Source organism: Cotesia typhae, unplaced genomic scaffold (genome assembly GCF_013202065.1).
Source record: "Cotesia typhae breed Kobodo isofemale line unplaced genomic scaffold, CoteBio_Ctyphae scaffold_45, whole genome shotgun sequence".
Taxonomy (NCBI): Eukaryota; Metazoa; Arthropoda; class Insecta; order Hymenoptera; family Braconidae; genus Cotesia; species Cotesia typhae.
In genome coordinates this window covers 3,044,341-3,057,691 of record NW_027423777.1, presented here as the reverse complement: position 1 = coordinate 3,057,691, position 13,351 = coordinate 3,044,341, and the positions used below count along the sequence as shown (strand labels likewise).

Sequence of the window (13,351 nt, the reverse complement as noted above, 5' to 3'; positions counted from 1 at the left end):
ACATAATATCATTTATTATTTTTGTATTAATTAGGCCATAATTGTTTTCGGATAGAAACTTCCGCCGATAACCAATAAATTTTAATGACTATTAATTAATTTAAGAGAATATATTTATCGTGTTAATAAAATAGTTTTAATTAACTCGATATAATTACCGGAGTTTTTTTTATATCGATTTATTGGGATGATTAAAAGTCACCCACCGAAGTACGTTTGAAATATTTTATACAATAGATGTAATTGATTTATTAATAATAATAATAATAATAATAATAATAATAATAATAATATATAATAAATATCGAGCTCGTTGGAAAGAAAAGATGTTATATTAATTAAAAGAAAATATTTTTTTCCGACATACGCATAAAACTGTTGAGTAAATTGAGAGCTGGAAAACTGAGAGAAATGCTATTACTGCAAATACAAAACTGTATCTTCAGTCTACTGGAATTTCTTTATCGCCCCGGGGATTTTCAGCTCATTTTTTTTTTTGCGTCTTTATTTCCCTCGTTAAAAAAAATTAATGATAATTTTCTTTGCCTGCTGTTATTAACATTATAGGAATTTAATAATATCTAATATAATGATAATGAGATTTTAATAATAGGGAAAGTTTAGGTTTAAAATGTTAAATTTATCAAAGATTTTTTTTTATATGATTTATGCATAAACAGTAAGAGTTTTAGAAAAATTAATAAGAATTTTTTTTTTACGGGAAATTACATTTTCTAAAAGAGAGGTTTCATCATTTTTTCGTATCTTGATTTTTTAACTCTGAATTTTTATTTAAAACAACCCTTAATGCGCGGTACAATCAATTTTCTCAAAGTCAAAGTTTTAAATAAAAATTTTATGAAAATGATAAGAGATAAAACTCTTGAAAAATTTTGATGAAACTCAGCATATATGCACGGAAAAAATACATTGTAAAATTCATAGAAAAGTTTGTAAAATTTACAAAATTTTATCTATAAGTCGACTTATGTAATATTTACAGTACTATGTTATTTTTACGTGGTAAATTCTGTTAATTTAATAAATTCAGTCTGTAATTATAATATAACTTTTTCTGTTATTATTACTGGAAATTTATTGTAATTAATTAAAAAGCATTACTTGAGTCAGCATCATTGCAAACTAATTTATATCACGGTTTTTAATTTCTTTCAAAAATTTTAATTTTTCTCATTTTTTACAATCTACTTCAAGACAAATTATTTTTTTATAATCAGTAAAAAAAAAATTTCTTCACATATGATAAAAATTTTAAATTTACTATTAACAAATTATTATTTACATTTTTAATCAATAATCAAAGATAATTTTAATTCAAGAAGTTACTCTCCAACGATCACATAATATTCTTATAGCCGTGAATAAAAAAAAAGTATTGAAAAGTATCGGATTGACTAGAAAACCAATACTTTTTTCTTTGTCTCACTTTTTTTTTAATCAGGAAGATTTCATAGAATTTATCTGTAAATTTTACAAAAAAATAGGTAGTTTTAACGTAAACTCACGAGTAATAATTAGATATTTTTTCTGTAAATTTTAAAGAATATATACTGTGGAAATTTTGAAGATTATTTTCTGTAAATTTTACACAGTCGTTTTTTCCGTGCAGATATAGAAAATTTGATAAGGACCTTTTGTGTAAAAGATGAAATTTACAAAAAAAGAAAAAATGTTCCTTATCATATCCCCATATCTCTAATATAAACCCTCCAATCCATAAATACCAATTTAAATCCATAATTTAACTCGATGAAAAACTAATCCAAGAGCACATTTTTATCAGCGATCTATTTTCTAGTGATCCCTCGGTAGTTAGATTCCTCCGTACATTTCTCAACGGACTAAAGCTTCATGCCTGGAGCAAGACTGTGCTCTAGTAGTTCTTGTGATGGCTACGGGTTGCATTAATTGCTTCAGTCAGATTGCACACTGGTTCTCTAACGGGTGGAATTCTCACCTTGTCCTGCCTTGAACCAGATAACATACGTACTTGTAACGAGCCATCTATCACCAGTGCGCGGTACTATAGAGCAAAAAAAAGGAGTTAAGGGTGGGGGTAATTCCTATTTCTTTTCCTATTCAATCGCAATTGAATTGGCGTCTCTATTCTAACTTTAATCAACTTCTCACTGCTCGTAATACGCCCGAGCTGTTTATTATCCTTTCAAGTAATAGTCATAACTAGTTTATAGAATATAAATACAAGGGTCGCGTTATTATTTAATACTTGCCGTATAAATGCTGAATATACTGCCTATTGCCTATTTTTATAACCCTTATGTTATTTTTTTACACTCAAGGCATTTGCAAAGGGTATTGAAAGTTTCAACCCACCCTTTGTCATCCTCGACTGGGAATCGATAGAGAACATTTTACAAATTTATTATAGAAAATTGTTTTTTTATGTATTTTATAAGATATACTCTTAGAAAGACGATAGTCGATAACAAGACGTAAAAGGTGGTCTACATTTAAGTTAAAGGGTGCCAGAAAAAAAAAAAAAATTTTTTTTAAACTTAGCAAAGGATTTTTTAATATTTAATTTTTTATTAAATTAATTAATAAATATTTTTTAATAGTTAAAAAATATTTATTAAAAATTAACAAATTTTTATTAAACAAAATTTGATTTATTTTTAATATAAAAAATCCCATTAAATTAAAATCATTAATTATTTTCAAATAAAAAAATGTAAAAAATGAAAAATTAATAATAAAACAATTAAAAAATTCGTCTATAAAATTGATCAAAGTCAAAAAATAAAAATGTTTTTATGAAAATAAAATTCAAGTGTATTGTCCTCGATATTCTTGACTAAACATTCTTTCTAGCTGTCACCCTCCCGTGAGTGCAGTATCATACATAGAGGGTTTATGATTTTATGCATTTCAAAGGTAAATAGGTTACTCATTCTTCTCCAGCAGCATGGTGAGTTAAGTACAGAGTAGCGGCACCCCCGTCTTGATATGCACTTTCCATCTATCTTTATGCGTTTCCCGGGAACCTAAAGCGCCAAACGGGAAAGTGATGTGACAGTAATGATATTCTTTCGTATAATTCCGCGTTATCTTTTTTTTTTCTAATCGATAACTTTTAAATATTCTTATTGAGTGAAAAAAAAAAGAAAACTAGTTGATTCAAAAGAAATGTTCTTTAGAAAATTTTTTGATTGTTTGGAAATATTTAGAGAGAATTAATTCAAGAATTTATCGAATTTTTTGTTGGTACAATAATTGGGATACACTTGTCAGGAATTGGGACAAGGGCCTGAAAATAACTATTGGGAGTAAAAATTAGTTATTCTGTGATAAAAGCTTCTCAAGCTGGGTTAGACCCACTTTTGGGCGCCATTTCGGTAGCAAGATCGTAATCGAAAAAGTTTAGTCACTTTTTAATATTAAGCTTGGGTATTTATACTTGCGGCGAAAAAAACTATTTGGTTCAAGAGATTTTATCGGGAAAGACTCTTGTTTTGAGATATTTAGAAAAAATTAAATTAAGAATTTACGGATAGAATTAAAAAAATAAAACAAAAGGAAGAAAAATTTATACATTTAAGAATTTTATTTATTTTACCAACCACGAATATTATTTTCGAATAATATAACCTACATTTCACGCAACAATCTTTGTCTGCAGTGAAATTCATTGAAAATATTAAATTTTTGTTCCCGTCTTTATATATACTTTGGTAAAATTTTTCTACAAGCGAGAAGGCGTAGCCACCTAGTGGTGAAACAAAGAACTAACTTTTAATAAAAAGTACCTATTGATGTCAGATTATACAGGCCAAGCTCAGTAATCAGTTTTAAAAAAAGAAATTCTTGAATAAAAATATAATTTAACTTCAAAATAATTTTTTTCTTATATAAATTTTTTTTTTTAGTGTATCGTTAACTCTTCTATCGCAAATTGAACAAACTTCAAAAAATACCCGGCAAACTGTAGGGTCACAACAAAACATGTTTATAATACACAACTTTCAACCAGAAAAGTTATAATATGTTTTGCATTAATTCCGGGTCAGTACGGTACCGCACATTACTCTCACTTCGGATTTGGCATTCAAAGAACGGTGTGTGATAATACACGTGCATTGGATATTATTATCTGAACGAAAAGATCAAGTAAATAGAATAAATAGAAAATGGTAAATATTTTATTAAATTTCTCTTTATCCCTTTAAAATTTTATTTTATAAAGATTTACTTTTGTTAGTTATTTTTTCTAACGGGATCAAGAGAAACGTGACGACCGACATTCAACACGAGTTTATGGGTCACAGTTGAAAAAAATCTAAAGAATTAGCGAGAATGGGGTTGAGAAATTTTCTGAAAGGGTGAAGGTTGTAAATAACTTTGCTTTTGTTTGCTTTTATAATTGCTTAGACTAAAGAATTATTAAATTTAAGTTAAGAATATTGTGACAAAAATATTCTATTCACGGAATTAAAACTAAAGATTTTTTTTTTTTTAAAGTTATTTAACATTGACGTTCCGGCTGAAATTCCATGGAAAACTTTACATTAGTAAAGTTGGATTTTCCAAAACAATGAATTGTTGGTTTCTCTATCGTTGGAAAGTTAATAGTCTTGGGGATTAAGATTATATTCTAGAGATACAAAGGATATTACAGTGCATATTTAATAAATCTCAAGAGAAGACTGTGGAATGCAACTATCTTTACAAACTCATTTCTCTTCTCATGTGACTTTAAAATTCCGCTAAAGTTTTAGTTCTTTTTTTTTCATTTCGGACTTGTTTAACATACTTATGGTTTTACCAAGTTACTCAATTTTGCATTTTATTATTGTTGATAAGGCCAATACTTCCAAATTAAACTCGAAGAGTAACAAGAAAGTCTCTAGAATTTTTTAGAAGTTAGTTCTTGGGTTTGCCGCTAGGTGACTACGTCTTCTCGCTTGCAGAAAATTCTTACCAAAGTATATATATAGAGAACCGAATTTTCGTGGATAATTAGTAATTTTTTTCATTAATAATTTTGCTGTCTTAAAAAAAAAGCAACTTTTCAAAAAATAATCAAATTATTTCAAATAATAATAGTTCAGAACATTCAATCGATTAAGGTTCGCTATTAAAAAAAAATTCTGTGTTTCGCCGCTAGATGGCTACTTCTTCTCGCTTGAAGAAAAATTTTATCAGAGTATATTAAAGGACCCAATTTTTTTTCAATTGAATTATATAATTGAAAAACTATTTGGATTAAAATGAATAATTTTTTAAAATTCAAAAAAACTATTTAGAACAAAACTAAAAATTTATCAAATTATTAACTTAGATTTTTACAAATATCTCTGAACATAAAATTTTTTAACTACCATTTTTCTTGAGTCAAGTAATTTATTTTCATTTAATATAGTAATCGATGCCTTTAAACAATTGCTGTCTATTTTCTTTTCAAAGCAGTTTATCAAGATTCCTCGATATCTCCTAGACAGTGCATTAATTTCTTATCCAAATCACCGTGCATGATAAGATAATTCACATACTTCCACTTGTCCACTATTAAGCTATCTTTCTTGTCTTAAAGCCTTAAATCAAGAATGTACGGAACTTCCCTTTCCATCATCCAACAATTCAAAATTAATCGTTGAATCCAAGGTGATTCGAAAGCCAATCCGCATGGACCTTGGATCGCTGAATGATATGTAATCGCCGAAAGAGGTGGCAGCTCGGCAATAAGTGAAGTCATCGGATTACGTGACAGCAGTAATCATGGAGAGTCCGATTGTGGAGGTCGAACAAGGCCAGTTATCAGGCACCCGAGAAAATAATGCCAATGGAGTTGATTTATACGCGTTTAAAGGGATTCCCTTTGCAAAACCGCCAGTTGGTGATCTCCGATTCAAGGTATCGTGGGTAGAACATTAGTAAAGAATTGTTCCAGTGTAATTAACTGATAATTGTTTACACCAGGACCCAGAACCTGCAGATTCCTGGAAGGGTATCAAAGATGCTTCCAAATTCGGTGATAAGTGCGCGCAAAATGATTTGTTTACCAAACAAATTACTGGAAGCGATGATTGCTTGTACTTGAACATCTACACGACGGAACTGGAGCCTGAAGTTCCTAGAGCAGTTATGGTTTGGATCCACGGCGGAGCATTTAACTCAGGATCTGGAAATGACGACATCTACGGCCCAGATTACATTGTTGAAAAGAATGTTGTTCTAGTGACGATAAATTACCGGGTTGGAATAATAGGATTCCTCAATTTGGACGACGAAGAAGCCCCAGGGAACCAAGGATTGAAGGATCAGGTGATGGCTCTGAAGTGGGTGAAGCGGAACATTGAAAAATTTGGAGGAGATCCTTCCAACGTCACTATTTTTGGTGAAAGTGCTGGTAGCGCTTCTGTTCATTATCTGACACTTTCGCCACTGGCTCAAGGTATCATTTTGGAATGTTTAATGTGTTTTTGAATCATCAAAGTAATACTGAGCTGTGAATTATGTCTAGGATTGTTCCACAAGGCGATTTTGCAGAGTGGAGTCGCTACCAACACCTGGGCAAGTGCTCCTTTCTCAGCTAAAGAAGCTGCTGTTGAAGTTTCGGATGTTTTGGGCAACAAAATCACTGATACCAAAGAATTGATCAAGTTCTTGCGATCTGTCGACGCGTTGCAGCTCATTCAAGCGGAGCTTGCGATCAAGGATATGAAAGTACGGCTTTTTGATCAGCTTACAATTATTATTTTGATGAACTAATTTGGGAATTATTCTAATTCTTGCAGAAGCTCCATTTGTTCGAGAATCCCTTCATTCCTTCGGTAGATTCAAAGTCCAAAAATCCTTTCTTGAACGTTCCAGTCGCCGAAGCGGCTAAAGCTGGGATCAGGGTGCCGCATATCATCGGATACACCAGCCATGAAGGAATCATATTTGTTCCAAGTATGTATCCAACCGTTTTTATCAAATTTTAACTAAACTATTGACGTGACGTATCATGATTTTTAGCGATAGCAGAGAGTTCTTACGCTGAAATAGAAGCAAATCCAGAAGAACTGCTGCTGCATCGGACAATTAAAAGTTTTTTGAAGGAGAGGAACATATCTGCGAAAGATATCAAGGAGTACTTCATGGAGGATAAGGAAATCAAGCCGGAAAACGACGATAAGATTGTCCATTTGTTTACTGCAGTTCATTTTCTGATTAATATTCATCATATTCTGGAGATTCAGCCTTTCAAAGATGTGGAAACTTTTGTTTATAGATTTGAATTCTATTCGAAGGACTCTGCGGTTATGCAGAAAGTATTTGGGACTGAATTGGAAGGTATGGGCGTTGAAAACTTCAGAAATCATCAAAATATATCGCTATAGTCATAAAAAATGCAAAACAAGACGAATTTCTGATGATTGTTTCATTCAATGAATTTATGGTCCAGGTACTTGTCATGCTGAAGACATAGTTTATCTATTCCGACCAAAACTATTCAACGCAATGGGAATAGAACCTCCGGAGAATTGCTCTACTGAAGGAGTCATCAGGCAAAGATTTGTTGAGTTATGGACCAATTTCGCAAAAACTGGGTACTTATTTAGCAATTTGATTGAATTAATTGTTATCCATAAAATTATAAATGATAACTAAAAATTTTCTTTCAGAAATCCTAATTCGACTTCTCAAATTGTTGACGTTGAATGGCTGCCGATTGAAAGTGCGACGGAATTCAACTGCTTGAAAATATCCAAGGATTTGGATCTTATCAGAGAGACAAATATCTTGCATAAGCTATCGACGAAGTTTCAAAAATGAATTGTAATTTTTTTGATGATTTATAAAATTATCAATTGCATAATCAGTTGAATTATTACAATAATTATTCATAATTATGCTTCGTTTATTAATTTACAAGGACGAAGGAAGTATAGGTCTAATTTATAATTAAATTTGAGGAAAAAAATTTAATTCAACAGTTTCAAAAAAGAATAAATCCAACTGTTTAAAAAAAAATATATATATGATCCATAGTAAAAATCAAAAGTTACAAAGATCGTTATTCATATGCTCAAAATTATTTTTCTAGTTGATCATTTGGTGAATGATAAACTCTTTTTAAAAGAAAAATGAGCTTGATAGCTTCTAAGGCAAAATTTTATAGCCAAAAATAAATCCAGTAACTTCCTGATTTTTTTTAATTATCAATTTTCTTAGCGGAAAGTTAAAAAAACATTTTGGAAACCATTCCAAAAGTAAAAAAATTCGAATTAAGAATTTTTATCGAACAGATGGTAGAATTTCAACCAAAAAACTAAAATTCTGTCTAACAGAATTGAAAAAACATTTTTTATCGTACTTTCGTTTAAATCATGTAATTATTTGAATAGTTTTGATATTACTTATTTTCACTCCTTATCGGAGTGACGAATAACGATTTTAACGTCCAATACTTTGAACTTACGTTTTCAACATCTAATACGCTAAATTTACGATTTGGATCTACGATTCAAATTTTAACTCGAGTCAAAATTAAAATTATGGGTTAAATGTCGGATGTAAAAAAAATATATGAGATCTTTTTTGTAGAGAATAAAATTTTTTCAAAAAAAATTCTCATGCTGGTCATTTTGATTATTAATACTCAATAATTAATAATTATTCAATCAAACTTAAAAGGAAACCGATAAAAAAATTCCTCATCATAAAAATCGCCAACCAGTACTTGTAAGGAAAAAACTGATATAAATAAGCTTCAATCCGGAAAAAAATTGCACAACGTTAATGAATAATGCATCGTGAAAATATAAATGGTTAGATATCTAAAGCGATAAACTGCTTGCATTATATTCTATAATAGCTGTCTTATCGCCTCGTTATCCATAACTATCAATTAAACGTTCAATGCAAGTTTTATCACTTGAAATTTCACAAAGTCATCTAATAACTATAATATTAGTCTTCGTAGATAGCGACAAAACTTGTAATCAAGAATATCCGTTTTTCTTCCATAGAAATAAATAACAGAACGATAAGTGGGTGAGAAGAAGATTACGCAACGTGTATATCTATATATAAATATATGTGTACATATATGTCTAAAGAGAAGGGGCACCGCTACACGATACAAGCGTACAGCGTTGACACAAATTTTCTGAGTTTAGTGCTGCAAAGAGACTCGCGTAGTTAAGCCGCTTTATATTTATAAATTAATCATGGTTAATCCGATTGTTCAAGTGCAGCAAGGCAAATTGTCTGGGACCCGGGAGACAAATATCAGGAAGAATGGGTGCTTTTACGCGTTCCGAGGAATTCCATTCGCGAAATCGCCGATCGGAGATCTCAGATTCAAGGTTTTGATTTTGATTTTGATTTTGATTTTGTGATTGACAGATGTAATTGTGATTAAAGTAGTGATTTTGTTTGATTGGTTGAAGGACCCAGAACCTGTTGAACCCTGGTCTGGAGTCAGGGAGGCCAAGGAATACGGAGACGTAAGTGCGCAGTTCGACTGGCGGACAAAGCAAATCGTAGGAAGCGATGATTGCTTGTATCTTAATGTATATACTAAGGAATTGACTCCTACGGTGCCGAGACCCGTTATGGTCTGGATTCACGGAGGCGGGTTCGTTGGAGGCTCAGGAAATGATGACGTTTATGGACCGGATTTTTTTGTTGAGAAGGACGTTGTTTTAGTTACTATTAATTACCGTCTTGGGATTCTAGGTAATTTTATTGTCAGCTTTGAATTTGTCTTGGAAATTTAGCTGAGTTTTGGGAGTTAGGGTGGATATAATTTAATTTGAGGATGTTATTTTTGGAGGGAGATTTATATTAATGGTTTAAAATCATTTTAAAAAATTATTTGATTTTTAAGGGTAAGATGACTTTGAAACTGAAATTCATGATAAAGAATTAGAGATAAAAGAAAATATATAAAAAAAAAGAAAATTAAATTTTCTACAACAAGTTTTCTATGATTTTTTCGTATCTTCAATATTTAATCTAGAATTTTGAATTTAAAGTTTTGGAGCTAATTTGTTTTATTGAGCATTTGTGATGCTAACTTAGAATTCGATTTATACAGTAAAAAAATTTTGCGTCAAAAAATTTTTTACTGTATATGAGAGTTATGGAAAAATTAATACACGGAAAAAAGTAAACTGTAATAAATAACAGTCGATTTATAATAAGTAACCATTTTAAACAGTAAAATCATAATTTTAATAATCACTATGTAATATTTATCATTTAAATGCTACAATTTATTTTTTACATCGAAGAAAATAATATTTCAAACAGTAATATTCACTACGTGAATGTCTAAAATGTTAAAGTATAATAATTAAGAATTTTGACTTTGATATTTATCGTTTCGAACCTAAAAAATGATCGCATGATATGTAAAAAGTGTAAAATGATTACTAAATTTCTAATACAAGCAATGTCAATATTTACAAAGTAAAATGGTAAATTTTGAACGCAACGCTAAAAATGAAATAATTATTGACTTGTTTAAACTGGTAAAATTTATTATTTTCTTGTATTTTTAATATTTAACGCAAAATTTCGAGGCTAAACATTTGAAAGTAATATTTTGTATCAGAAAGTTTTACAAATATTTTTGTTTTTAACTTTGAATCCGATTTATTTTTCAATGATGAGAATTATGCACTGAAAAAAAAAAAAAAAAATTCTTAACTGGAGTATAAATTTTCTTGGCTATAGAAAATATTAAGGAAGATTGAAAATGTTTTGAATGAAGTCAAAGTTTCTAAGAGCCAAAAAAATTTTTCTTGCTCTAAAATAACTTTTGTTTTCCTTGAAATTTTCTTGACGCAAGAAATTGATTTTTTGTGTGAATAAAAATTGATGAGAATCTCTTTTGTAAAAAATTAAAATTTCCTATAAAAAAAGATTTTATTTTTTTTCCGTATCTTCAAAATTGACCTCAAAATTTAAATTCAAACCTTTAACTAACAAAACCATTTTAATTTGTTAAAGGTTTCTTGAATTTGGACGATGAAGATGCACCAGGAAACCAAGGATTGAAGGACCAAGTAGTAGCTCTGAAGTGGATACAGCAAAACATTGAAAAATTTGGCGGAGATAAAACCAATGTCACTATTTTTGGCGAAAGCGCAGGAAGTTCTGCAGTCCATTATCTGACTTTGTCTCCCTTAGCGCAAGGTTCGAATTTTAAATATTCTAAAAAACGAGCTCCTAATTCTTTGTATAATTTACAGGACTGTTCCACAAGGCAATCATGCAGAGTGGAGTCGCGACGAATCCATGGGCAAACACGACTCTTCCGATGAAGAACCAGGCCGAGAAAATTGCGGATCATTTGGGAAAAAGTGTGACAAACACTAAAGAATTGATAGCATTTTTTAAAACTGTTTCCGCGCTTGATTTAGTTCGAGCAGATCACTCTTTCCAAACTTGGCAAGACCGTTTTTTGATCAACAATACTTTTGTGCCATCAGTGGATTCTAAATCCAAGCTTCCGTTTTTGAATGTTCCGTTGAACGAAGCTACTAAGTCGGGAATTAAGATTCCTCTTATTTGTGGACACACTAGTCATGAAGGAATTATTCTCCTTGCAGGTAAAAATAAACATCAGCTTGCTTTATGTTAGGGAGTTGAACAGAATTAGAAAATTGTAGAAAAGGGAATTTTTAATCATTTTTTCTAAACTTCAACTTTTTTTTTTTTTTTTTTTACATCCAGAAAATTTGAAATAATAAAATGATAAATAAAATAATGAATCACCAATTCAAAAACTGTAGTTTTGAATTTGGTCTTAAAAAAATCAACTGAAAAAATTTTTAAATTCTGGGCTAAATACTAAAAATACGGAAAAATTACACAATAATTAAAGCAATTGTTTAGAAAGCTTAAAATCGAAATTCTGAGATAAATACTGAAAATAAAAAAACATTAAGCCAGAATTTGAACTCTGAGTCGGTTTGAGCCATAAAAATTCAAAAATTTTATCAATTTAACAAATTCAAGAAAATTGAAATTAATCGAAGAAATTATGAAAATATTTAATTGAATCAATTTTCAAGTATTTTAGCTTCAAATAATCTATCAAAATTTTTCTAGGATTCAAAGACGAATTTTACTCGAAAATCGAAGCCAATTACGACCTCCTTTTGCATTTAAACGCTAAAAAATTCTTTCAAGACCAAAATATTACCGTAGCAGAAATGAAGAGATTCTTCATGGGCAACAAGCAAATCAGTTGTGACACCGTTAATCAAGTCGTAGATTTAATCAGTGCGACAAATTTTGTGTTCAATATTCACCACATTCTTCAAATTCAACCCCAAATTCCTGGAATTCCCACCTGGGTTTACAAGTTCGATCATTATTCACCGGAAAATTCAATGATGCAGAAAATATTTGGAGTCAATGTTGAAGGTACGATGATTTTTTTTTTTTTGGCTTCTATAATTAGTTCTTTAATTTATTTTTGATTTTTTAAAATCAGGAACGTCGCATGGTGAAGAGTTGTTCTACTTCTTCTACCCGAAAATGTTTGGCCTTCTAGGCATAGAACCGTTTGCTCCCGGTACTAAGGAATATCAAATCCAGCAGTACTTTTTGGAACTTTGGACCACTTTCGCTAAAACTGGGTTCGTATAATTTTTATTAAATTATTATTATTATCAATATTAATGAGATAAATTTTTCAGAAACCCAAATCCCAAAACGTCAGAACTTATTTCCGTAGATTGGGAGCCTATCGACAATTCAACGGAATTCAAATGTTTGAAAATATCCGAAGATCTCAAGATAATTAAGGAACCTAATTTATTGCATCGATTAATTAAAAATATTAAAAATAAACTGTGATTTATATTGTATTTATTTGACAAAAAATTAATGAAATTGATACTAAAAAAAATGATAAAAAATATCGATTTATAATTAATGTGTTTTTATTGTTTAGTACCTATACACAAAATCGATAATTTCTGAAAAAAAAAAAAAAAATTTTGAATTAAGAGCATCACTTTTGACCTTACTAAAGAAAAAATAAATTCTCATAAACAATTTAAAAGTGTGGATAGATGTACATATAAATAATAGTTGATTTTCTGGACTGCCATGAGAGGTTCACACCCAAGATTATGAGAACCCTGCCCAAAGAAGACAGAATTAGGATAGCGAAGGCCAAATTTGAAGAGAAAACTTCTCCAGGTGCCGAACTTGACATCAGCTATGAGAAATCTTGGGGATTGGGGTTGGGTATTGGCGACAAGACCTCTGTTGATAAAGTAATTCCCTTTGCCATGTCGCTCATGAGTCACGATTTGCCGGTTAAGAAATTCGCGGTTAAATTGTACTGTCTCGCGTTTTC

The 13,351-nt window shown here is 30.3% G+C and overlaps 2 protein-coding genes across 4 annotated transcripts in view; one reads left to right on the top strand and one right to left on the bottom strand.

Annotated features, from left to right (window-relative positions):
- Positions 1-13,351, bottom strand: part of Dh31-r (Diuretic hormone 31 Receptor) — an 89,517-nt gene that overhangs the window by 23,146 nt on the left and 53,020 nt on the right. The window lies entirely within an intron of this gene.
- On the top strand, positions 5,734-12,918 carry LOC141536994 (uncharacterized). Its single transcript, XM_074257829.1, has 14 exons — positions 5,734-5,892; positions 5,959-6,433; positions 6,503-6,705; positions 6,777-6,933; positions 7,000-7,317; positions 7,430-7,574; positions 7,650-7,797; positions 9,147-9,335; positions 9,420-9,708; positions 10,987-11,172; positions 11,229-11,588; positions 12,091-12,408; positions 12,479-12,623; positions 12,684-12,918. The coding sequence occupies exons 1-14, from the start codon at positions 5,758-5,760 to the stop codon at positions 12,841-12,843; spliced, it is 3,228 nt and encodes a 1,075-aa protein (XP_074113930.1). The 5' UTR covers positions 5,734-5,757; the 3' UTR covers positions 12,844-12,918.